The sequence below is a fragment of the Lynx canadensis genome, chromosome A1, assembly GCF_007474595.2.
Source record: "Lynx canadensis isolate LIC74 chromosome A1, mLynCan4.pri.v2, whole genome shotgun sequence".
Taxonomy (NCBI): domain Eukaryota; kingdom Metazoa; phylum Chordata; class Mammalia; order Carnivora; family Felidae; genus Lynx; species Lynx canadensis.
Window position 1 is genome coordinate 82,006,689 of NC_044303.2, and position 25,271 is coordinate 82,031,959.

The following is a 25,271-nucleotide window of genomic DNA, read 5'->3' on the forward strand; positions in this document are numbered from 1 at the left end:
CCCACCGTGCACAGAGGTCCCCCTTCTCCACGGCCAGCCAACACCTGTTATCTCTTGTCTCCTTGGTAAAAGCCATTCTGACAGGTGTGAGGTGGCTTCCCCAATGGTCTGACCAGTGGTGTTGGGCACACGGTCGGTCACAGCTGTCCCCTCTCACGGTGCCCCCCGGGGAATCCTGCCTGGCATATTATGCCTGTTCTGTACTGTGTTTGGTCCAGGGTTGGAAGAAAGGTAGCTGGTGTGGGTATCATCCTGAGCGCTGGTGGGGATGTTGCTGGGCTCAGAGGGCTGGAGACCCAGGTCATGGGTCTGCAGCTCATGGTCGTGAGGTGCTTGGGCCAGACTGAGAACCCTGAGGACCTCAGGCCCCTCCCCTCCCTCCAGGCCCCACCCGTCCTCTGGTCACAGGACCCTACAGGGCCCTTCAGCTCCTCCTTCAGGGAAGCCTGTTGCCACCCCGCTGACACTGGGCTCGAGCTGTGTGTCTCTGCTGCTAGAAGCTTAGTTTCACCTGTCTCTGAATTTGGTGTAAATGGAGTCCCATTTTGTGTATTTGCAACTTGCTGTTGTAGTTAGGTTACTGAGTGGTTTCCCGTTGTGACCGGGGAAGCCCTCGGTTCTCCATTTGCTGTAGTGGTGTGCTGCTCTCAGACTCCCACCCCTTCCTGGCGCCCCCCTCCTCTCCCCCCGCCAATACCCCTCCCCCTGCACTCCCTCCCTTCTCCTCCCCCTTTCTTTATCCCTCCCCTCTCCCCCTCCCCCTACACGCCCTCCCTCCCCTCCTCCCTTCTTTATCCCCTCCCCTCCCTTCCTCTCCCCCATGCTCCCTCTCCCTTCACTTCTCCCCCCACCCCTGTCTCTGCCCCCTCCCTCCCCTCCCCTCCCCTCTGTGCTGCTGTAAGCTGCCTACCACAGACATGGGTGTGCATGTACCAGAGCACACAGCTGGAACAGGGCTTACCCATATCCTGGACACTGTCCTGTGGCCTCACAGCAGTTCCCCAGGGGATCCGTTGTTCCCCAGCCGCCATAAGGATGTGTGTCCTTGTTAGTGGCTGGCCCTACACAGAGTGTAAGCCCCTCAGGGGCAGGGAGCCCCCCTGCCTAGCTCAGCCCCACCCTGCCCAGGGAGTAGTTGTTCAGAAGCAGCTGGTGGCCCTGCTCCAGGAGGCTGCACCTGCCCCACACCCCAGCTCCAGAGCCAGGCTGTGCTGTTAGCGATTGTGGATTTCTTCAGAACCTTCTTTCCAAGTCCCCCCTCTCCCCATGCTGCCCCCTTGACGTGGGGCAAGGCAGCACGGGATGTATGTGCGTCCTCAGTCTCCAGGGCTGTGCTCACTTCCAGCCATGCTCCCCCCTCCCCCCAGAGCTCCCCCCTCCTCAGGAGGGCGGGCTCCCCAGGGCTCCTGTTTCGGGCTAACTTTCCGGAACGGTTGCTAAGCGGATGTGTTCTGTATCCAGGTGTAACATTACCTCTGCCTTCCCACCTGGGCACCGTGTGGCCTCATGGGGCTGGGAACAGCCCTGTCCTGTTTCTCCTTTCTGGGAGGGGGCAAGACAGTGATAGAAAGCAGGCCCGTGCCCTTGGGACACAGGGGCAAAGGATCTTCTGCAGTGTTGGGCTTGGGACCCTCCCTCCCTAATTGTCCCTTATTTACTCTAAGGGACTTTGGGGATGGCATTCTAGTTGGGATGTGACAGGGTTTCCATAAAGCAAACACTCATTTGTGCATCTGCCACTTCACAGCTGTGTGACCCTAGCCAGGTTACTGAGCCTTTCTGTGCCTCGTCCTATAAAACAGGGTGAAGACAGTGCCACCTGTCTGTGATGCCTAAAGGGGTTCACGTCCTTAAAGAGATTGGAGAGTCCCTGGAGCTGGGTTTGGGGACAGTGTCACTATTGTTATTCTTCAATCAGATATGAAGTGATTTTTATAGAAAGCACCATTTATGCTATAGTTTAAGGAGAGAGTAAAGGTTTGGTGGAAATTGAGAAAGAGAGAGGAGGGAGGAGAGATCTATAAATGACTGGCTCAGCTGGCTGTGGGGCTGGAAAATCTGAAATCTGCAGGTGCAGGTGTGGGCTGGCCACCAGGGAAGAGCTGGCATTGTGGGTCGTGTCCCAAGTCTTCCCTCTTCCTCAGGGCAACCCGTCCTTGTCTGTAAAGCCTTCACCTGATTTAATGAGGCCCACCCACAGCAGGGAGACCGATCTGCCTTACTCGGTCTGCTGACTTAACATGTTAATCACATCTGTGAAATACCCTCAAAAAGAGATCCAGCCTGGTGTTTGAACCAACATCGGGGCACCAAGGCCTGGCCAACTGACACATAAAAAGCACCCGTCACAGAGGTCAGCAGACTCCACCTAAGCAGCACCCGGTCTGGGGATGGGCACCAGCCAGAGGCGTTTCAGGGGACAGGGTGGAGGCCTCAGGGCTCAGGAAAGAAACTGTGTGTGAGTGGAGATGTCCCGCCCTGATGGGCAGGGAGTCAGCGAGAGCAGGGGGCAGGCATCTGCCTTGTCCTCTTTCGCAGCGGCTCTCAGCTTGTGGACCAGCAGCCTCAGCGTCACCTGGGGTCCTGTTGGAAATGCCCATCGCCCCCGCTCCTGACCTGCCGGGTGTGGTGGGGTCAACCAGCCCTCCAGGCTTCCACGGGACCTCAAGTTTGAGCACTGCAGTGCCCAAAAGGGGTTAAACCCTGTGAGGGAGGAGGTGGAGACGCCTCTGAGGAGGGATGTGACCCCCAAATGTGCAGTGCAGGTGTGAGAGAGTGTGGCCAGGGAGAAACGTGTGCGGGTCAAGGACAAGTGTGGGGGTTGTTGCCTTTGGGGCAGTGGGATGGGCGCCGCCCCCTGCACTGGGCAGGGCAGGGCAGGGCAGGGCCTGCCTTGGACATTTCAGGATCTGCCCTGAAGTCAGGCAGGTGTGTGATGGGGGTCAAAGGGGTGTGTGATGGGGGGCGAAGGGGAGTGGGAGGTGGGGCAGGTGTGTGATGGGGGGCGAAGGGGTGTGTGATGGGGGGTGAAGGGGAGTGTGTCTGGCACAGCTTCGGGCAGGACAGCCCAGGACCAGGGCCCACAAGGGAAAGAAAGGCTCGCTGCCTGCTCTTCGGGACACCTTGCTGCCTCCGCCCTCACTGGTGGCAGGTGGCTCCGATGTAAACAAGAAAAGCAAAGCACAAGGGCAGCATTCTTCATCCCGCTCGGCAGCACTTTCCAGATGTCTCTTGCCCCCCAGGCCCACAACCTCTCCCAGAGCAAGTGCTGGGTCACCTCCAACCATTTGCCCCTGGGACCCAGCTTGGAGCCTGACCGTGTGACCGAGTGTTGACAGGAGCCACGGCCGGAGCCTCAGCGGCTCCTCGCTGGAACATACCAAACCAGTCACGCAAACGGGTGCTTCTTCCTGAAACCCCGCTTCTGTAGGGAGGGGCGCGCCACCTGGCATGCCAACCACAGAGGGCTGGCAGACCCCGGGCGAGGAGAGGGTTAGCGCACACCCCTGTTCCCTCGCAGCCGCAGCCGCCCACACGGCGACTCCGATATGCAGGGCGCTGAGGTGTAAAATGCACGCAGTGGCTTGGTGCCAAGCATGGCGAGGTCGGAAGGCCTGTGCGAGCTGCCGAGCGCTTCCCTCCCCGCGCCCTGCGTCCTCAGACCGGCGGCGCGACTTGGGGGGTGGCTGTTCCACCCTGGCCACCCGCGGACACATCGTGGACCCAGGGTCCCGGGGTGGCTGGGAGGCATGCGGCGGCGCGGGGAGCGCAGGGAGCACGCGCTGGGCTGCTGCGGCCTCTGCACCTGCCCCAGGGCAGCCGGAGGTAAAGTGGGGGAAGCAGGTTCCCGGTGACGCCCTGGAGGCCACTTCACCTTCTGCTCGCCTGGCAGCTCCTCCTTCCTCTCCGGGGAAGGAGCAGAGACCCAGGGCTGCGAGGGATGGGGGCGGGCTGCGCCTTTGCGCGGGGAGCACACGCGGTACTGTGGGGGGTGCCGCCAGGTATCCGTAGGGGGTCCACACATGGGTTCCAGGTGGCCGCGGGGGTGCACACGCAGGGCTGCCAGGTGGCCGCGGGGGCGCACACGCAGGGCTCCCAGGTGGCCGCGGAGGCGCACACGCAAGGCTCCCAGGTGACCGCGGGGCGCACACGCAGGGCTCCCAGGTGGCCGCGGGGGCGCACACGCGGGGCTCCCAGGTGAAGGCGGGGGCGCACACGCAGGGCTCCCTGGTGGCCGTGGGGACACGCGAGGCAAGCGCGCCGCTTCCGCTTCCTCCCCGCAGCCCCCCTGCCGCAGGGCGCGCCCCCTTGGCGGGGCTCGGGGACCAATCCCGGGAAGGGAGGCGCGGCCGTGCCCCCTCCCCATCGCACGACCCCACCCATAAGGCGCCTTCTGCAGCAGAGGGTCACTGGTGTTGGAGGATGAGGTTTTGGCTGAGAAATGAAGAGATGGCTCTGGAAGAAATGGTGCGGAGGCTCGATGCGGTTTCCAAGCACACTGGTAGGAGGAGCTGCTGAATCCTGTGTTCTTAAGCCTGACATCATGCGCCTGAGTTTTGCATGACAGCCTTCGTTTTCTTCCCCAGCAGCGAGAACAGGAAGGAGCAGAGGTGCTGGGCATCTTGCTGGCGGCTGCTAGGTTTCCGTGGACAGGCAGCGTGATTTGGTTCCGCCCGGGAGAGTGAGCATATAGCTGCAGGTTGCAGACCCGGGTTCGTACCCTCGTCTGAGATCTGCTTCTTCAGTCCGGGTGGCAGCTGCCTTTCGAGAAAGCATACGTATCTGTGGGTTGAAAATAATCTGAGCCAAGGGCTTCCAGAGCGGGCGTAGGCATGGTGAGGCTATCAGAAGCTTGTTTTTAGGAGGAAAAATCTGGATTAACGGGATGCTTCTTTTCCTCACCAAATATAATTTACAGCTGAGACAAGCGCTTGGGAATGGTGTAGGTAAGGGTAGAGGACGGCATGTGTGGGCTTCCATTGCCTGTATTGATTAGGAGGTTACTTAAGACGAGCTTTGAGGAGCCGTTCGAATGGATCTCTTTAGGGTTAGAAAACGCTGAGCTGGCAGTGTCTCAGTCAGTCACCTCCGAGTTTCGATGCCGCACTGTGCAGGAAGAGAGCGGTCTGCATTAACTAGTTTCCTTGAATGAAGAGGAAATAATCGTGTGTGGTTAAAAGTAAGTTGCCACATTTTTGCCTGATATTGCCCAAACGTTACGTTGTGTATCATTCCTTCATTGTCTAAATGGTGCCTTTCTGGGAGATTAGATTTTGTCACTTAAGTGGTTTAGGGGTGGTATCCTTCCTCTCTGTCACAAGTGGGAGACCTCACTGGGTTTGGAGGGCAAAGCAGTGATTGAATCAGCATACATGTCATTGTGTGCGGTGGTCTAGCCTCGATTTTTGGAGACATTCAGTTTTTAATGGTGATTTTGTGATTAAAGCTACTAGACTTACCGGATATGGGTCAAAAGAAAAGGAAGCCGTTGTGTGCCATCTGGCCCCTCGTTCCTAGGGAGATGGCTCCCCTTTTCTGGAACTCGGTTGCGTTTTGCTTGGGTGCGGGGTCTGGGCTGTGTCCTGAGGTGAAGGGCGCTGGGTCAGAGACTCACGGAACGCCCCACCCACCCTGCGGGGGAGGGGGGGGACAGCTCCTCAGGCCCTCCCCTCCCCTCCGCTCAGGCCCTGCAGTGAGGACAGGAGCGGTGGGAAGACTTCCCAGAGTGACGTCATGCCCTGGGTTCTCGGGGACGGAGGTTTCATCTCCAGCTCGGAAGACGCGTGTGCATTTTGAATTGTGAAAAGGCTTCTCTGAGGAGCAGGCAGGACCCCGGCCGCTTCCCAAATTGTGCTGCAAGCCAGGCTCTATTTGACCCCCTCAGCAGCAAGTCACAGATGTGTGTCCTTTGTCACATCCGTGCTGCCAACAGCCACAGATTTCAGATCTCTTTTCAATCCAGGTCAACAGTCAGCTTCACGAGGATGTAGTGTTTTCAGCAGGGGGAGAGGACGGCGTCCCTGCCTGTGTCCCGTTAATGCTGTCAGCTCCCTCTGCACAAACTCATTTTCCATCAGGCTGCGAGCGAGGCTCCGCTGAACACAGTCTGTGTGATGCGGTGCGGGTGTGTGTCCCGAGGCATTGACGCAGCGCTGTCGACCCACCTTGGGGCACACGCACAGCTCCACTCACGGGGATGGGAATATAGGTCGATGTCGACCTGCTCGCCAGCCCAGGTCCTCAGAGGAGCTCCCCATCTGTGACAGAACAGGGTCAGGTGATCTTAGTGGCAGACGTGGGCAGGATGTCGGTCTGTGCACTGACCCGGTGCCTTGGGGCTGGGGGCCTGAGCCCTGGGGAGCAGGTCAGAGCTGAGTGCACTCAGCGACCTTTCAAAGGCTCCGTGTCTGTTTCCCTCTGCGGCTCCGCCCCGAACTGACAAGCATGTTCCTTTGTCCTTCCCCTGACTTCCCATGGTGCTGGCATCATCTAGGTTAGCCTGCGTGGGAGGGAGGGTGCGCGTGCTGGCATGTGGGCTGTGAACCTGTGTCTGTTGTCCGTGGACTCTTGAACCCAATATCCCATCACAAGGCCAGGAGCGGCTTCCAGCGGCAGGAGCGCCCTGCTCTGTGAGGCCCCCTCGCCAGCATGTTCATCTCGCTTAGAGTCTCAGTAACCGTGACAAAGCCAGAAGCAGGAGGGAGAGACACTGACGGACCTGTAGTCGGCCCGCGCGTGTGCAGAAAGCGGAAGAACAGAGGTCCTCTGGCCGGGCCCCCGAGGCCGCCCGAGCTAATGCTCACAGCCTCTGGCCCCCACCCCACACCCCTGATTCGGGAAGTCTGTGGCAGACCCTGAGAATCTGTGCTTTTCATTCTCGGGTGATGCCAGTGGTGTTGGGCCAGGAGCAGCTGCAGAGAGGAATCAGGGTCAAGTGCCCCCTTCTCCACTCCCTGACCTTGAGCAAAATACTAGCTCTTGTCATGGGTGCACGATGACAACGGTGGGTGGGTGGGTGGATGAGGATGGGTGGAGGGATAAATGGACAAGGTTGCACAGCAGACAGTGAAGGTAAAGATACGAGTGCTGTCATATTTCAAAGTTGAATGGCCCCCGGTGAGCACCAGAAAGTCCTGGTTGAGCACTGCACCTGCCCCTCTCCCCTGGGCCCTCTGTCTCTGGCCCCCGCGTCTCCCTCCCCACCACTGTCCTGTCCCTTGTCCTGCACTGAGCTCACCACTGGCCAAGGAGCCAAATGTCAACTCATATCTCAGCTAGGAACTCAGCCGTGCTGGGGGCAGAGGGGGTGTATCACCCAGCAGCACACATTCATCGGGGTTCATCCTTCTGAGACCCTGGCCCACAGCAGCGTCCCCCACGTGCTCGGTCAGTTCAAGCAGAGGGCCTCTGGAGAGCTCTCAAGTAGGAATGAACATAGTTTTGTGACACACCTGATCTGGCAAACGTAGAAGCTTCTGGAAAGTAAGAGAACAAAGAGCGGCAAGTCCAAATATATGGAAAGTGCCCCGTGCCCCCATCAGTCCTGGAGGAGGACCCCACCCCCGTCCCCGTGATCAGTCCTCGGGGGAAGGCCCCACCCCCATCCCCCAGTCAGTCCAGGAGGAGGACCCCACCCCCATCCCCCAGTCAGTCCAGGAGGAGGACCCCACCCCCGTCCCCCAGTCAGTCCAGGAGGAGGACCCCACCCCCGTCCCCCCGTCAGTCCAGGGGGGAGGACCCCACCACCGTCTCCCTGTCAGTTCTGGGGGGAGGACCCCACCCCCATCCCCCAGTCAGTCCAGGGGGAGGACCCCACCCCCGTCCCCCAGTCAGCCCTGGATGAGGACCCCACACCCCCATCAGCCTTGTAGTAGTTGGTGACTGTCACAGGCCCAGTAACCATAAAAGGATGCCTCACCAGGGTCTCATTCTGGGGAAGTTGCAATTTTTCTTGATTACTTTGGAGAAAAATTTTAGAGACAAAGAGGTGTGAGGGAAGGGGTGCGTTCCAGGTGATGACACCTGCTTCTCTCTGCTTCGGGGGGTGGGGTGGGAAACTCTTAAAATTCACTTCCCTCTTTCTTGTTAGGTGTACTTTTCTAGTTTTGATGTTTGCTTGGTATGAATATGTAAATAGACCAAATATGGGCAGTTAATGAGTCACAGAAATCACGTACTCTTCTACAGAACGTAACATTTGAAAAAATTATTTTTAAAATATTGTTTTTAACGAAAAGGAGAATTGTGTCTTACCACATAAAATCAACACATAGTTGTGAGGGTTTTTTTTGTTTTGTTTTGTTTTTTTATCTCTTTAGTTTTTGTCCTCTGCCTAATACAGAGCTAGTGCTTGTAGCATGTTTCAATCCGGACAGCCAGTCTGAGGTTTGGCCGTTAGGCCCATTCTATAGGTATGGAAACTGAAGTCCAGCTAGATTGCAGGACTGGTCAGTGGCAGATCTGGTAGTTGACATTCTCTGTTCTGCCCAAACCCCGAAATACCCATCATGCCACAAAGCCACAGAGTCTCCAAGTTGTGTCAAGCTTGTGAAAAGCTGCCCTGGAGGCCACACCGAGGTGAGTGGTTTACCCAGCAGATCCCGGCTGGCCTGTCCCATCTGCGAGCCTGCGGGCGCTCCCCTACCCCGCCGCTGCCGCTCCCGGGCTGTCCTGGAGGGCCCTCTGTTTGCTGCCCCCCCCTCTCCGTGGGTCACGCCCGGATCCGAGGCTGGGAATGAGCCCTGCCTTGCCTCTCCTCTGTAGCTGCTACTTGGTGGGCAGCAGTTCCCCGGGTGGGCATCACCCCGGGGCTGTGTCACCAGAATGCTTTTGGAAGCCAGACCCAGGTGCTGCAGTCCCCGAGAATCCTCCAGGCGGAAGGCTGAGGGTTTGGTCCCCCGACGCTGCTGATGGCACATCTATGTCCCAAGGGACCTTGAGCCAATGTGAATTGTCTGAACAAAGCCAGCCTGTGACAAGACAGCAACACCCCCCAGATCTCAGAGAGAAGCTCTGTCCTGCAACTCCTTAGCCGGCTTCCCTCTGCACAAAATTATACGGATGTGGCGTCTGCTTGGGTCAATATGTAAAAGTAGGTAGTTAACCCAGAAATGCTGAAACATACCCTAAGAATTTGGTGTGTAATATGTAGTTTGGGAAGAGCCTTCTGTGCACAATGAGGCTATTTGTGTTTGCACCGTGGGGTCTGGAAGCCCTTGGTGTGTGGGGCTGGAATGGCCGGGGGGCGGGGGGAGCCAGTGGAGGCGGGGGGGCAGGGAGCGGGGGTCTGGGCCCCTGCATTAGGCAGCCCGGCCGCTGTAGGGAAACAGATGTGCATTTCTCAGTGTGGAGGCTGGAGGTCTGAGGCCAAGGTTCCGCAGGGCTAGTCTGTCCTCAGGCCTCTTTTCTTGGCGTGTGGATGGCAGTCTTCTCCCGGTGTCCTCACGTGGTCGTCTTTCTGCATGACTGGGTCTGATCTCTTCTTACACGGACCCCGGTCATATGGAGTAGGGCCACCCGGCGACCTCATTTTATCTTAATTATATCTTTAAAGTCCCCGTGTCCAAGCAAAGTCACATTCTGAGGTCCTGGGGCGGAACTTCAACACACAGAATTGAGGGGCCCACTGTTCAGCCTCGTGTAAAGCCGGCCCACGGCTCCAACCCCGGCTCAGACTCTGGGAAATCAGAGCCTCTGAGACACACAAGCAGGGCTCATCCAGAGGCTTGTGGGGAACGTGGACTTACTGTGTGACTGGGGGCCACTGCTGGTCCAGGAGAGGGTGGATGGCCACTGGGGCCTGGGTGGCGCTCAGTGTGGGCAGTGGGGTCTTGCACATGTCTGAAAGTGGGGCTGACTGAGTCGGATGTGGCCATGAGAGGAAAGGACGAGCCAGTGTGGCCCACCTGCCATCATTTATGTCCTCCAGGCCACCGACCCTCCTTGGGAAGGTAGTGTGTGGCTGTGACGGGGCTTAGTGGGGCAGCGGGCCAGGAGAAGTTTCCCAGGATGTCCTCGGAGCAGAGTGGCCTGACGCCCCCCCATGCACCTGTCGGAGGAAAGACTCCTTCCAGGGAGACCCAGCTGGGTGCAGGGTGGGCGCATCCCTGCACAGAACGCTGTATGTAGGGGCTTTCGACACGGTGGCCAGAGCGTCCCTGCAGCACTGAGGTCTGTCCAGCATGGTTATGGCCCCCCCATGCCTGCAGGCGTCTGCCTCGGTCATGAAGCCTCAGGAGTTGTTTCTTCAGATCCACTTTTAAGGTGTGTTGAGGCATTTTGGGAAGAACACCATGGAGGCAGGTTAGATGGATATCGGAGGACGTGTGAAATGCGATGGAACGTAGTGCAGATTTGTGGTGGGTGGGTGTGGCTGTTGTCAACCGTTGACAAAGGGCATCCGCAGGAAGTTCCTGGGCTCCCGCAGCAGGGATTCAGGAGTGGGTCTTAGGGATTCGAAAGAGAAGCCCTGGAGATGAAACCAGAGGTCTTTTCTCTTGGAGTCGCATGCCTGAGGTGTTGCTGATTTCCTGCCAACAGGGTTCTCAGGCTGCAGTCTCCGAGCAGGCATTGCCCAGGTGTTAGAAATGCAGGTCCCCGGGCCCACCCCGGCCAAGTGAGTCTGTGCCCGACCAGATGCAGCTCAGTGGGGAGGTGGAAGCATCTGACCCCCTCAGTGGACTCCAGAGACGGAAGCGGATGGAAAACCAGGGGCTCCTTACACCTGTGCGGCCCGCTTGCCCGTCAGCTGATTCAGGGCCCCTCTGGGGCCACTTCTGTGAGCTGCGCCCACGTCCCCACTATGCCTCCTGCCCATGGCTCCTCTGTCGTGTCTGTGGCTCACTCAAGTCCTGTGTGACCTCTCGTCCACATGCCGCAGAAACAGGTGTTGTGTGGATGCAGGAACCGTGGCAGGTGGAGGAGACACCCAAGCATCGGATATCTGTGAATACCTCCCTGAGTTTCGAAAAGAGAATGTGTGATTGAGAAACTATAAATTGGTACCTGGACCTTCATGAACGAAGTGACTGAATGAATTGAGAGTTCACAGAGGAAAGCATCCTTGCCGGCCTCCCACACACATACACTAACTTCATCACAAACGATGTCCATGAAAGTCAGAGGGACTCAGACTTCGTGTCTGGGGCAACTGCTGCCCCTCCAGCCTGGGTCCAGAGGGAGGCCTGTGGAACAAAGCCAACCCCATAGAGCTGAGTGGGGTGGCACTGAATCAGGGGTGCATTGTTACCCAGCATTAGCGTGGCACTTGCTGACTAATACAGTGGGAGATTGCAGTGCTCTCTCTGGCCATCGCTGGAAAGCAGAAGACCCAGCAGGAACACAGCCATGCCCTTCGAGCGTGCGCGCCCACCATGTGGCAGGACTGGAGCTGTTGTCTTGGCCTCTGGGCGGTGGGGCTGAGAGCCGGGGAATTGATGAGAAATTACAGAATGCAGATCTCAACTGAAAAGGAACGTTTATCCCAAGGACGCCTCATGGGCGCAGCCCCGGGCTGATTGGTGAGAGCCTGTGGACGGGGCAAGCTGGAGACCTGAGGTGGCCCCAGCAGCTCTCAGATCCAGGGGCTTTAAAGTTGCTTCCCCTGCTCGAAATACTTTGCAAACGTCTCGGAGGTGTCCACGTTCAGTGGACACAGTTACAAGAAAGGAAGGTCAGCTGTTTGGAGACACTGCAAGTGTGGCTGAAAGGGTGGGTGTCGAGTACCCTTTAAAGCATGAAGGGGACCCAGGAGGCAATTCTGAAGGATGCTCTGAGCGTCGGAAGAGGACCAACCAGTCATATCCATGCTTCTGCACTTGTCCACTAGTTGTCCCTTTGTTCAAGCAAAGCAGATGACAGACAGGAAGCTGGCTCCACGTAAGTGTGTTTGTGGGGGCGGTTCCGGGTCCAGACACTCCACCTGCTTCCTGTCATTGGGCACCCTTCTTGGCCTGTGTCCAACGTCTCTAGGTGATGGTCACACTGCTGCCGTCCTCCGTCCTCTGGGAAGCAGTTCCTGGGAGCAGCCAGCTCTCCGGGCCATGCAGCCCCCTTGCAGCATTTCATTGTGTGCTGTTCATGTGGTTTGCCGACTGCTTCACAGGTCGGCTCCGATCCCGACTATGTCAGGGGCTCCCGCAGAGTAATGGCCATGCTCCAGACTCCTGTGAACCTCCCCGAGGGGCCCCCACAGTGCCCATCCTACAGAGGCCACTCAGGGTGGGGGTGGCTTCAGTCTGTGCTTGGGTCTCAGGTTTGCTGCGGCTTCTGTGGACAGCTGGCCTCCTGGGGGCGCAAGTGGGTGATCCTATATTCTCCACGGTGCACCAGGCACATACTCCTGGGGAGAGAACCTTCATGTGGGTGGTCCGCACCAGCCAAGTAAGAGGGTTCCCTCCAGCGTCACTCTCAGGGGCTAGTAAATGTAACAAGACATGACCCGAGAGACCCTTCTGTTGTCACAACCAGTAACAATTCAGAAATCGCAGTGAAGGGTTTCTGACCTCAACTGCTTGTCGAGAGGGTACCGTGGCCGAAAAAAAACACATTTTCACTGGAGAAGAGTAGTTCAGACAGTTGTTTGGGGCCCACAGATTCACAGCTTAGCAGAAGGTAGAGTCCAGAGCGGGACATGCTTGCTCCGGTGGCCGGAGTTCATGAGTCCTCATGGTGGGAGGCCCTCCTCTCTGCCCAAACCCACTTCTTCGCCAGAATTATCATCTCCACATGAGTGCAAATCGTGAATCCTTGCCGCTGGGTTTGTGCAGTCATAAATAGAATTTCGAGCTTTATTTCTGGTCAGCTAAGAACTTATCTGATCCATTCATTTTATACCTGTGACTTTGGAAGAAGAAACCTTTGTTGTGTCTTTCAAAATGTAAACAAGCTCATTGCAGCTGTGTGATGTACACACAAACATTCTAGAATCAGAGTCCTCGGTGCTCTTTGGATACAGTGTGGAAGAGGTTTCCTGCCTTGGGGATAACACTAGCACCACCTCAGAGAGGCGGGTGAGCGCTGGGGAGGAGGGGGTCCCTGACCGGAACCCAGCCTTGCCACCTGTGGCCGGGTGGCGCCTGGGTGTCCTCATAAAGTGGATCCGTGAGAACACCTGCCTCGCAGGGCTGCCGCGAACAGCAAGGGACGTAAGTCCGCGTGAAAAGCGCTCAGGCCGCCTGTGGGCAGGAGGCCCACAGGAGGGAGAAGAAGGGGGAGTGAGCGTCTGAGGGGCGGGTGTGGGCTCTCCAGGGTGTGGCTGGCTCGGGAGCTTTCTGAACTTGACAGATTAAGTGGCATTTGCGTGTCTAAATTGGGTTTCAAGCAAATTTTCTGGCTTTTTGTTATTCCCTTGTTGTAGCGTGCAAAAAGTGAGTCCAGGCCCCAAAGCGTGAAAACCGATTTCTTACCTCTGCAGAAGGAGGAACTAGCGTTAAGTCGCATTGGTGATATTTTTAGCAAGACTTCAGGTGGACAAATGCCCCAGATGAGACTTCACTTTTGTCAGGTTACTTTATCTTCAAAGACAGTTTTCTGAGTGTTTTGATTTCTGAATCCTTGTGAAGGGAGGACATGTCCTTTGATGTTTAAATAGTAACAAAATGTGGAAAGTTGTTGAGTAGACGTGCACGTTTGGTTTGGGCTCCATGGTTTATCAGTTTTATAATTTTATCCATTTGAGAATTTATCAAGTCTCAAAGGGATTTTCAGCCCTTTTATACTGTTTTCTCTTCTGAAACCCAGTCCTTAGTGCTGGCAGCGTCCCTCATCCGCACGGACACATTCACGTGCAGGGAGCGTCTGCTGTGAGCTGACCGAGCCTGGGAGACGCCGCACGTCCGCCCTGGTGCCGCAAGACCCCAGATGCTTCGCTGCCGACAGTCTCCAGGCACAGACCCTCGGGCGACGCAGAAAGTGTCAGAATTTCACGTGGAAGGTTCAGGCAAATTTTCACGTGCCACACAATATTCACAATCAATGCGAGGAGAACATTTATTTAAAATTGTTGCAAACACAGCATAGAAGAGACCTAAGTCACCATGTTGCCTGTTTTCTGTTAGTAGGTTTCTAATTTCGTATGACTAGGGCACCATCTCTTGATTTTGTCATGATTGGTCAGGTGTGATGTGTCCTTTATTTAAGACAATGAAGCGTGTTACTCAAAAAGCTCATTACGAGTGAGCAGCTCCAGGGTCTCTCCACCGAAGATTTCGCTGCTGGTGCTCAGAGACCGCAGCATGTCGGACCTGTGGCGTGTCTTACGGGCTATCTTGACGGAGGCTCCCAGAGCTTCCTGTCTTTGTTTGAGGGAAGACGTTGTCATTGAAAAGGGCCGAAAGGCCCTGTTACACGGTGAACAATTAGTCGTGACCGGCAGCGGGACTCCGCAGGGAATCATCGTCCAGTGGGGCAGCCCGGCTGCGGCCGAGGGCAGTGCCGGGAGGTGGGACTGGGACCCAGCGCTGCACAAGAGGCGAGCTTGTGGGGCGTGTGGTGCCTGTGGGCCCCAGTGCTGGCCCGACCCCGGGGAGTCGTCTGTGCACGGCAGGCAGGGGCGCCAGGCACCAGGAGAGAGGAGGAGAGGCAGGTGTGTCACCTGGCCCACAGGCCCTGCCAGCTTGCACCCGCGTGTGCTGGCCATGTGGAAATGCACTGACGCACACGTGCACACCCGTGTCATTCTTACGAAGAAAAAGAGTCCTCCCGCCTAGTGGCTGCACGTGATAATGAGCCGGCTGTTAGCCTGGAAGGACTTTCCAAGTACCTGGCATCTCGTTGAAGAGCTGTGCTAAGTGACTCCCTGCCCTCGCCCCCGCCATGATTAATTTAAGACTTTTTACTGCCAAAAGTCTTGGATGCCATTTATGGATACGAATTCCTCAACAGTAGCTTGAGCTCATGTTGAGTAAAATATACTCTTGGGGTCCCCGGAGACCCAGTTCTCCAAAGGCCCGCCGGTGCCTGCACTCAGCACACCGGGGTGGGCCTGGGGCCTGGGAGGAAGAACTTGGGTGTTCTGGGTTTTGTGACTGGGAGCTGAGGGAGGGACATGCCCGGGACGATGTGTGGTTTTGAGATCTCCGCCAAATCCAAAGACCGTGAGCCTTCAAGACAAAGAGACCAAGAGACTGTGAGCAGATTCGTGTCTCAGAACTGATTTTTGGAAAAGGTTTTAAATAGTAACGTCTTTAAGACATATTTCCATAAAGTTGGAGACCCTGGGTCAGCCACGCCCACTTGCTGGAACAGCAACGCCGTGGCTGTGTGCACGTGCACACGCGTGCGTCTGACTTACCAGCTGGCCCCGAAGTTCCCTTTCTCGTGATTTTCTGTGCACACCTCCGCGTTTACACGGGGAGAAATTCGGCCCCGGCCTCAGAACAACACACGACGGGGCTCGTGGCAGTTACTAATCAGTAGTGGCGGGCAGCTCCCATGGACACAGAGACATGTCCCGTAGCCACGTCTCCGCATGTCCTTCCTGCGGTGCCCTGTGCTGAACGGAGCTCAGGGCTCTGGTCCCTGGTCACAGGAAGAGGGCTCGTGTCCTGGACGCACCACATCAAACACGCCATCTGTTTCCTCCTGACTGTGCGCCAGGACGGCCTCTGCTCAGAGGCCCGCGTGGAAGCGCAGAGATGGGCGGCTCGGCGGCCAGTGCGTTGACATTCTCTCCGTGTTGCTTCTCACGGACACAGCGCCGGGAGCCGGCTTCACCTGCTGCGTGCCGGCAGACGCAGGCCAGCGCAGGGGGTGTGGGCGCAGAGGAGAGGTGAGTGAGGCCAGCACCTGCTTGCACTCCCAGTGCCTCCCCTGCTCAGAGGTGTGAGCCTGCTCCTAGCCAAAGAGCCGGAAGTGGACCTCATCGGGGCTGAGCCAGCAGGCGTGCAGGACCCACACTGTCACCTCGGCCCCACAGCCCCCAGCTCTGGCAGGGAAGGCCTGGTGTTTGGCAGGGTCCCCCCAGCCTGTGAACGCCCCTGGGAGGAAGGTGGGTGCCGAGGGGCAGAAGGAAGCAGACGTTGTCTTGCTGCAAACCGGCTACACTGCTGAAGGGGTGCCCGTGGCTCGTGGGGTCAAGCGTGGCCATTCAGACAGACCCACGTGCTGACGCCCCCGTGAGCAGGAGCATACAGGAAGCACACGGGAGCCCTGGGACCCTCCCCTGTGTCACACATAAACGGCAACTGAGTGAACTGCCCGGCGGGTTAGGTGTGAGGGTCGGAGGCGTGTCCAGCGTGATGCCCACATGGGCGCACGCTCTGGGACGGAGGTGGGGCAGCAGGTAGCCAGGCAGTCTCTCCCCCTCAGAATCATCGTGGGCACCAGGGGCCGGAGACTTGGGGTCCGGGGCACGATCGACATCGCTGGAAAGTGTCACTTGCCAAGCACAGTGGTGTTATCATTTCCTGCCTCCCGAGCTGGACGGCAGGCGGGGGTCACAGACGGCGGAATCTCCCAGTTTATTTCAAGAAGGCCCGGGACCGTTTCCCCTCCCTTCCTCCCGCCTTGTAGCTGTTTGTTTGAACTTGAGATTTCCTGAGCTTGGAAGGTGTTTCTGACTTGGGCAGCGAAGCAAACCCCTGACTCTGGGAGCCCCGGCCAGCACAAGCCCCTTTCCGAGGAAGGAAACGCCCAAGACCTGCAAATAGACCACTCTGCAGCCTGGCCCCCACTCTGCAGAGCTCTCCTCTGACACCGCAGGCCTTGTGTCCGGGCTGTGTCCCCCCAGGTGAGGGGACAGGCGGGGGCCGGCCCTCCGTGCACAGGAGGTTCTGGGCTGCCCGCGCCCAGAGTGATTGCAGAGCAAGGCCTGGAGGTGGAGGCTGGGGACTCTGAGAGCCGGTTGGACGCTCTGTTGTTCCTTAGGACTCAGCAAACCCAAGGTCACTGGAGGTCGCCTGCCCAGCTCAGCGTGCAGCGCGGGGTGGGGTGCCCTCCCCCACTGCCAGTGCCCGCCCGCTGTGGACCGTCTGCAGAGGAGAACTGCAGGGCAAGGGAACTGTGCCCTGTGGAATTGAAGCCCCCGCTGCCGTGCGCGTCCCTGGAGAAAACGCGATGGCCGCGAAGGGAGCTTCTCGGGGGGCCCCTGGGGGGCCCCAGCGTCGGCTCTGGCTGCTGCCTCGGAGACGCCGGGGGACCTCGAGGCGCCCACAGCCTGTTGAGGCGGGACGGGGTGGCACCACCCGGGACGCAGGAGCAGGTACGGGGTCCCTTCTGCTGGTGGGCACCTCCCTGTACATGTCACTGGGATGCGTGCCCCTTGAAGTACTTGGGAGGTTGGAAATGATGCATCGGGCTGTCTCGCTGAAGCCAGACTGTGGGTCCGGCTTTACTTGGTTTACTCTCTTCTGCTTTTGAGGAGTGTGGGCTCCTGAGTCTCTGCTTCGGCCACAGTGGCAGGCGGGATGTGCGTGTGCCCTGCCCTTGTGTGCCCTTGTGTGCCCTGCCCTTGTGGTCTGAGGGGCATCCTGCCCTGGCATCCATCCCGGGCAGCCTCCAGTGCTCCCTCCCCTGCAGCCAGAGCCTAGGCTGTCCCCAAGGGGGCTTCTCTCGGAGGAAGGTGTGGGAATTCTCCTGGGTCTCAACATAACGTCCATGCAGGCTGACCTCCACCAGAGCCTGGCGTGCTGACAGCTGGGGCTGGAGGAGGGAACCTGTCCCTCATTTCTGTCCTTTCTCCCAGAGACCGGGAAGCCTGAGCTTTGCTGTTGACCTTGGGGCAGCAGCTGACTGCGGCATCGGGCACCTTGTCAGGCATCAGATGCCCTTGATGTCTAAGGTGAACGACGCCAGAAGTAACAAAGCTAGCCCAACATGTCCCCTGGTTTGGGGGCCCCATGGCTCCTCCCTGGTGGGGAGTAGGAGCCTCACTCTGGCCCATTAGTGTCCCAATAGGATGGGAGAAGCTGGTGCATAAAAATGCAGGGCTGAGGGCCTGGCCCTGGTGTGGCTGGTGGCCACAGGATGGTCTCAGCCCTGGTGTGGCTGGTGGCCGCAGGGCGGGCTGGGCTGTGACCAGACAGCCTCCCTCAGTTTCTCTTTGGGGAAGGACGGAGCCCACACACTGAAAGCCTGATGGCCTCTGCTTCTCGGCTGTCACTCCCAGCTCACCTGCATCCGTGCACATATTCAGGGTTAAAATAACAGGTCCTCGACTTTCTGGTGGATGCTGCTGACTCTGAGGAGTGAGTGGAGTCATCACGAGGGGCCGTGTGGACCCCTGCCCCAGCCTGGCACATGTTTGGGCCCCTCCTGACCCCCTCCGAAGCCCACTGTCTAGAGGTCATCGGATGTGGGCTCACAGGGGTCCCCAAGTTTTCTGACCAGACTGGCCTCGGAGGACCTGCTCTCTGAGAACCCCCAACTCTGAAGGACTAAATTAACATCCAACCCCTGGAGGCCCCATGGGGGAGGGTGATGTGGGGCCTGAGCCTGCCCCCCCCACATCAGCCAGGTCACCCAGATGGTGAGGTCAGTGCTGCAGCGATGTCTGCTCAGGGTGCCCGGTGGGGTGCTGACCCGAGAGGCTTCTCCACCAGCCCTAGTGCCCACGAGAGGCTGAGTGTGCCGGCTCATACTGGCACCAAGGTGGATGATGGGCAGTTAGGTGCTGAGTCCTGGGTCCTGGCGTTCAAAGAATAGTGGGGGGTGCTAAGGAAAAGCCCGAGTTCCCTGAAAGTAGCTCTAAGGGACGCCCAGCACTGGGGGACGTGTGCATTGGTACTTGGCTACGGTGTCTGCTGGGTCTTGCCCGTAACGGCTTTCAGAAGAGCCAGATCTGCAAACCTGGCTCTCAACTCTTCCAGAGCTCCGGGAAGCAGAGCGCCGTGCTCTCTGACTCCCCAGAGCACCCAGGTGAGATCAGCCAAGACCCGCGAAAATGAGGAGAGAGCGTGTGGTTTTGTTTAAAGTCTGTTTATCAGAGGAAATACTTGTACTGAGATGCTTCCTTACGGGCTGTGGTCAGACTGGCTGGTAAGGACAGGTTTCTTGCTCTGAAGAAATCTGGCGATTCGTATTATTTTCATCATTGTAAACTTCAGGCAACTTGGTTGAAGTCACTGCTTCCGGCGCCTCGCCCCAACTCCCCGTCTTCCACCAGCCTGCTTGGGGACAGCTTGGCTCAGGCCTGGGGACAGTTCTGGGACCTGATGTATCTGGGTCTTTGTGGCGTCTTGATCCTGGACACCCACAGCTGCTTACCCCCAGCCCCACTGTCTAGCTGGCTTGGACTGCCTCGCTGGCCCAGATGTGTGGACTCTGTCCACTGCCGTGGTGTCTGAACAGAGTGAGGGGGAGGGGTGCCTTACCCCATCCCTGTGGAGCTCCGTGCAGTAGGCAGGGCTGTGATGGTGGCACGAGGCAGCCCATGCCCCCCTGGATTCTGAGAGAGCATCTCCAGGTGGGGACTCAGGCGTCACACCCCAGACCTGTTAGAGACCCACAGGCTGGGAACACAAGGCTGGTCAGGGCGACCTTGTCTCTGTGGTCCTCACCTCCCTTTCAGCAAATACGGCCTCCGCCTCTGTTTGTTCCCAAACATCGTCACCCGTGTCAGGAGCATCGGACCTTATCAGGTAGAAGAAGGTGGTGGTGTGGGGCTGCTCTGGGCATCTTGTCCTGTGTGGTGCTCCCAGCATGCACACATCTCTCTGCCAGCAGGTGGGCCCTCCTTGCATCTGACCTTCCTGTCGCCTCCACAAAAGCTCAGGGGAGTCACACCGGCAGAGCTGTCCCTTGTCCCTGAACTGAGGCCAAGACAGGCCGGGACGTTCCTTCCTCCTTGGGCCGCCAGAGCCGGCCGGCCGGGGTCCGTGTGTACTTACGCAGGGTGGGGTGAGCAGATGTGAGCCTGTGGGAAGGTAATCACCCTTCAGTGTTTTGTCTCTGTTCATGGGTGAAACGGAAGTAAAAAGTCAGCTGGTCCCTCACGCAGATTTTAGGGAGCAAAGTTCAGTGGGAGAGGCTGGCGGGTGAGCAGGGAAGGCGGCAGAACCGGGAACAGGGACAGCCATGGGGGACAGAAGCGCGGCCCGAATCTCCGTGGCGGAGATGAAAAGCTATTACGTCTATTCTGAGTGGTGCTCCTGGCTGCTGTCTGTCGCTGAGGGTGAGTCCCTGGATCCCATCAGCCACCGCCTGTTGGGGTCGCTCCCAGCGCTCCTGGCTTTGGTGGCCGTGGTGTGATGCAGTAGCTGTGCCTCCTGGAGACGGTTCCACACCTCCCGTGGTGAAGGGGGGATGTCCTGTGAGTCACAAGCAGGTACCCGTGGGGCTCAGAACAGCACAGGGAACGGGTGTTATGAGTAGGTGAGCCTTTCATCCAAAGTTATCATCAGACAGCTCTGAGTCATGCCCTCTGCTACCAAAAGCCAGGGACATCCCTGTGTCTAGAGGGTCAACTCCACGGCTGGCCCGAACTGGACAGCAGGGAGCGTGGCCAGCACCAGGCCCATCAGAGCCAAGCTGGGCCTCGTTTGGGGGGCGCTCCATGTGCAGGGGTCCACACGCTCCATGCAAACAGAACAAAAGCCACCAGCTACTTGGTGTTGATTATGCCCCGACAGAGTGACACCCAGGGTGACCTACGGGAAGGTCAACTGTGCTGTAGTTGAAATGCAGTTTGGTGACACTTAAGGTGCTTCCATGGTCGGCTCCGGGGAGCTGCAGAGCCCAGCGAATACCCCTGGAGCCCTGGCCGTGCACCGGGGCTGAGCAGGTGTCCTGTCCGGAGTGGGGCTCCTCCTCCACTTGCCCCTGAAGCTCACAAAACCGGCCGCATGTGAATCACATGGTTTCTTTACTGGCCCATCTTGTCTGTGAGGACAGATCTGTGGTGTCACTGTGACCAGGCTGGTAGGAGGGATCACAGCTCCATGAAGACAGGGCGTTCAGATGTTTACCAGGCCCTTCGTGTGGCCCAGGGTTCGCGTTCTCATCCTCCGATAGAGAGCTTTGTGGTCAAGTCTGTGCCTTGGTGTCTCCTGTGAACAATACCTGCTTTACCACCGAGGATGGCCAGGCAGTAGTTGTCCGAAACAACATCGTGTTTCGGACTAGGGGCTGTCGGGAGCGTGGGCACCAGCGGGTGATATGTGTAGGTGCTTGGATTTACTGCAGGACCCACAGTTGGTTCTGTTGGTCTTGTTTCTGTGACAGTGGGGATGGCGCCAAGCCAGACAGCCCGGTGGTGGCCCCCCTGAGGACCCCCAGGAAGGCCAGCATGGCTCAGCTCAGAGAGGGGCTTGGCCCCTGGGCTGATCTGTTTATACAATAATCACATGCTCCTCCCCACAGGGAAACTGAGGCTGAGTGAGGGTTGAAGCTTCCAACAGGGGCTGCCCCTGGAGGGGGCAGGTGGGGGGCAGGTGGGGGCCATGGGGCAGTTGAGTGGCTGCCACTGGAGGGGGGCAGGTGGGAGGTGGGTGGGGGCCAGGTGGAGGGGGCAGGTAGGGGGCTGCCACTGGAGGGGGCCAGGTGGGAGCCAGGTGGGAAGGAAGCTTTGGAGGCGGGGTCTCCCCACCAGCCCCTGCAGACTTCCTAGAAGCTCCTTTGTGTGCACACTGGGCCGTCCCTCCTGCACCAGAGGCAGATGCCCCCAGCCCACCTGCGTGATGTCAGTCCCAGGGCAGAGTTTCTGCTTTGTTCTCAGCCCTTTTCCTCTCCATTTTCACTCCACATCCGGATTCCCCTCCCGGTCGCCCCCACACCACGGTTCCTGTGACCGAGAGCGGCGCCTTGACGAAGTGGTGGCCTGGACCGAGGGCCACGACCCTGCCCTTCCCACCTCTCGGCCCACAGCTCTGGCCTGGACTCGGAGTGGAGTCAGGGCTGCAGGACAGGAGTCACCCTCCTGGAGCCCTGGGGGCATGGCTGACGGGCATCTGTGCAGTATGTGGGAGCCCAGCCTGACAGAGAGTCCCCCAAAGGTGCTGTAAGGCGGGGCGGTGGGGGGGCTGTGCCTTTCCGGGGACACAGTTGCTCTGAGGACACAGACGTGCCAGCGTGTGTGACAGCGTGGTGTCTGCGCTTGGACGGGATTCCCCAGCAAACCTTGTCACCAGCGCCTGGGGAGGGGGGGGACCCAGTGGGGCACAGTGGTGACCTTGTGCTCTTTGGGGAGGAAGATGGGGCTCTGAGCAGACCGTGTCTGGAAGAGGGTCGCAGGCGAGCATATACCGAGGGTGATGCTTCTGTTCGGGGGGGGGGGGGGGGCTCCACCTGGTCTGTCGCGATTCAGAGGAAACAAGCTGACGTCTGTCAGCACGTGCGTCGTTTGCTCTGTGGGTACGGCTGCCTCTGCCTGGGGTGTAGGGCACTTCGCATGCAGTGTCTACTTGATTCACTCTTCCCTCACACCGTGTGGAGCAGAAGGGTCAAGTTAGCGCCTTCCACAGGTGGGCGTCAGCCCTTCCTGCGTGGCCCTGCATGTGTGTGCATGTGGTGGCACGCTGGCGGGCCCCAGAAGACCCCACAGACGACTTTCTGCAGCGGCAGGAAATCAAGGTCAGTGTCTGGATTCGTCATTCACTCATGGGCTCCGTGTGACATGCAAAGGGACTCGTAATTCAGGGACATTTTCTTGGGCCACATCAACCTGGGGCGTGGTCAGAGCTATAGGAAGCCTGGTCCATACTGGCAGCAGCGTGGGTGACGGAGCCCCTCTTTGTCACCGTCCTATGTTGAGAAAGACCCAGAGGTTCCGTTACCGTGCTGGCAACACCCGTATGAATCCTGGCATGCGATGGTTGCTCTGAACCCTGCAAGGTGTGTGGGCCGGGGGCAGGTTCCTCAGGAACAACACGCTAAGAAAAAACGACAGACGCTCATCCTGCACGTGGACCCAGACCAGTTGGGGCGGGAAGCCACGGCCACGGCCGCCCGTTTGCACTTTCCTTCAAAATACTGTGAACTGTTTGTTCTTGCGAAGAAACCTTAATTTTCCAAGATTGCCTGAAAGAGGTGCCTGAGTACTTGCCTCACCGTGACGCCTCCACAGGAGCGAGTTCTCAGAAAAATAAAAGATTTTCTGGGTGAAGCTAAGAACAAAAGAGTAAACAAAACGTTTCAAGGCCTGAGAAGCACTCTTGTTCACGCCCGCGCAGCAGGTAGGGTCCCCCGTGCCAGGCCGAGGCTCCGTGCTGCAGTGAAAGCGTGTGCATCAGGCCGCACAGTCTCTGTGCAGGCCAGGGCTGGGAGAGCCCGCCTGGGGAACCGACCAGCTGCGGGCAGAGACGTCCATCCGGGGGAGGAGACTCCTGCACACCCACCCCATCCCCATGTGATGGTTGACAGGGTCGGGCCGGCGGCTGCAGGGAGGGGGCTGGAGGTGTGCTCACTCCAGGACACACAGTCTGAGCAGCACCTGACAGCGAGCCGGGCGTTGGCACAGGACTGGGGTGAGTCCCCGAGACAGGCGGGCCAGCGGCCTTCCTCTCTGCCTCCTCATGCTCCACAGCGGGCTGTCCAATTCCCCAATCTCGGCACATTTTCCTGAATGACACCGGCACCTTTCAGACACGTTTTCAGTTGCAGTGTCCATCCCGTGGTGAAATCAAAGCAGAGTTTTTTAGCATGATTTCATTAGAATGTTGGAAATTGGACCAGAAGCTGTTGAGCATTCCAGAAATCTGCCAGATAGTTGTGAACGGATTAGGTGAGACAGGCATCCTACATGTGATGGCTGAAATGAAATTTGCATTTTTTTAAATGAAATTTATTGTCAAATTGGTTTCCATATAACACCCAGTGCTCATCCCAACAGGTGCCCTCCTCAATGCCTCATCACCCACCCTCCCCTCCCTCCCACCCCCATCAACCCTCAGATTGTTCTCAGTTTTTAAGAGTCTCTTATGGTTTGCCTCCCTCCCTCTCTAACTTTTTTTTTCCTTCCCCTCCCCCATGGTCTTCTGTTAAGTTTCTCAGGATCCACATAAGAGTGAAAACATATGGAATCTGTCCTTCTCTGTATGACTTATTTCACTTAGCATAACACTCTCCAGTTCCATCCACGTTGCTACAAAAGGCCATATTTCATTCTTTCTCATTATTGCCACATAGTATTCCGTTGTGTATATAAACCACAATTTCTTTATCCATTCATCAGTTGATGGACATTTAGGCTCTTTCCATAATTTGGCTACTGTTGAGAGTGCTGCTATAAACATTGGGTTACAAGTGCCCCTATGCCTCAGTACTCCTGTATCCCTTGGGTAAATTCCTAGCAGTGCTATTGCTGGGTCATAGGGTAGGTCTATTTTTAATTTTCTGAGGAACCTCCACACTGTTTTCCAGAGCGGCTGCACCAGTTTACATTCTCACCAACAGTGCAAGAGGGTTCCCGTTTCTCCACATCCTCACCAGCATCTATTGTCTCCTGATTTGTTCATTTTGGCCACTCTGACTGGCATGAGGTGGTATCTGAGTGTGGTTTTGATTTGTATTTCCCCATTGAGGAGCGACGTTGAGCATCTTTCCTGATGAATATGGTTGCAAAAATTCTAAACAAGATACTAGCAAATCGAATTCAACAGCATATAAAAAGGATTATTCACCATGATCAAGTGGGATTCATTCCCGGGCTGCAGGGCTGGTTCAATATTCACAAATCGATCAATCTGATCCATCACATTAATAAAAGAAAAGAACCATATGATCCTGTCAATCAATGCAGAAAAAGCATTTGACGAAATTCAGCATCCTTTCATAATAAAACCCTTGAGAAAGTCAGGATAGAAGGAACACACTTAAACATCATAAAAGCCATTTATGAAAAGCCCACAGCTAACATCATCCTCAATGGGGAAAAACTGAGAGCTTTTTCCCTGAGATCAGGAACACGACAGGGATGTCCACTCTCACCGCTGTTGTTTAACATAGTGTTGGAAGTTCTAGCATCAGCAATCAGACAACAAAAGGAAATCAAATGCATCAAAATTGACAACGATGAAGTTAAGCTTTCACTTTTTGCAGATGACATGATATTATACATGGAAAATCTGATAGACTCCACCAAAAGTCTGTAAGAACTGATACATGAATTTAGCAAAGTTGCAGGATACAAAATCAATGTACAGAAATCAGTTGCATTCTTATACACTAACAATGAAGCAACAGAAAGACAAATAAAGAAACTGATCCCATTCACAATTGTACCAAAAATCATAAAATACCTAGGAATAAACCTAACCAAAGATGTAAAAGATCTGTATGCTGAAAACTATAGAAAGCTTATGAAGGAAATTGAAGAAGGTATAAAGAAATGGAAAAAC

At 57.1% G+C, this 25,271-nt stretch overlaps 1 protein-coding gene across 9 annotated transcripts in view; it reads left to right on the top strand.

Moving 5' to 3' along the window:
- MCF2L (MCF.2 cell line derived transforming sequence like) overlaps nucleotides 1-25,271 on the top strand; it is a 133,575-nt gene that overhangs the window by 31,205 nt on the left and 77,099 nt on the right. For 3 of the 9 annotated variants that reach the window (XM_030314462.1, XM_030314419.1, XM_030314446.1), the window contains exon 1: nucleotides 4,385-4,501. The exons of 3 other annotated variants lie outside the window; for them this stretch is intronic. In XM_030314462.1, coding sequence (XP_030170322.1) covers nucleotides 4,423-4,501 — 79 coding nt within the window. In that variant the 5' untranslated portion in view covers nucleotides 4,385-4,422. Of the gene's footprint in view, nucleotides 1-4,384; nucleotides 4,502-4,561; nucleotides 5,180-15,878; nucleotides 17,201-19,883; nucleotides 20,111-25,271 lie in introns of those variants that run through there. 3 more of the 9 variants (XM_030314449.1, XM_030314372.1, XM_030314390.1) reach the window with 3 other exon arrangements.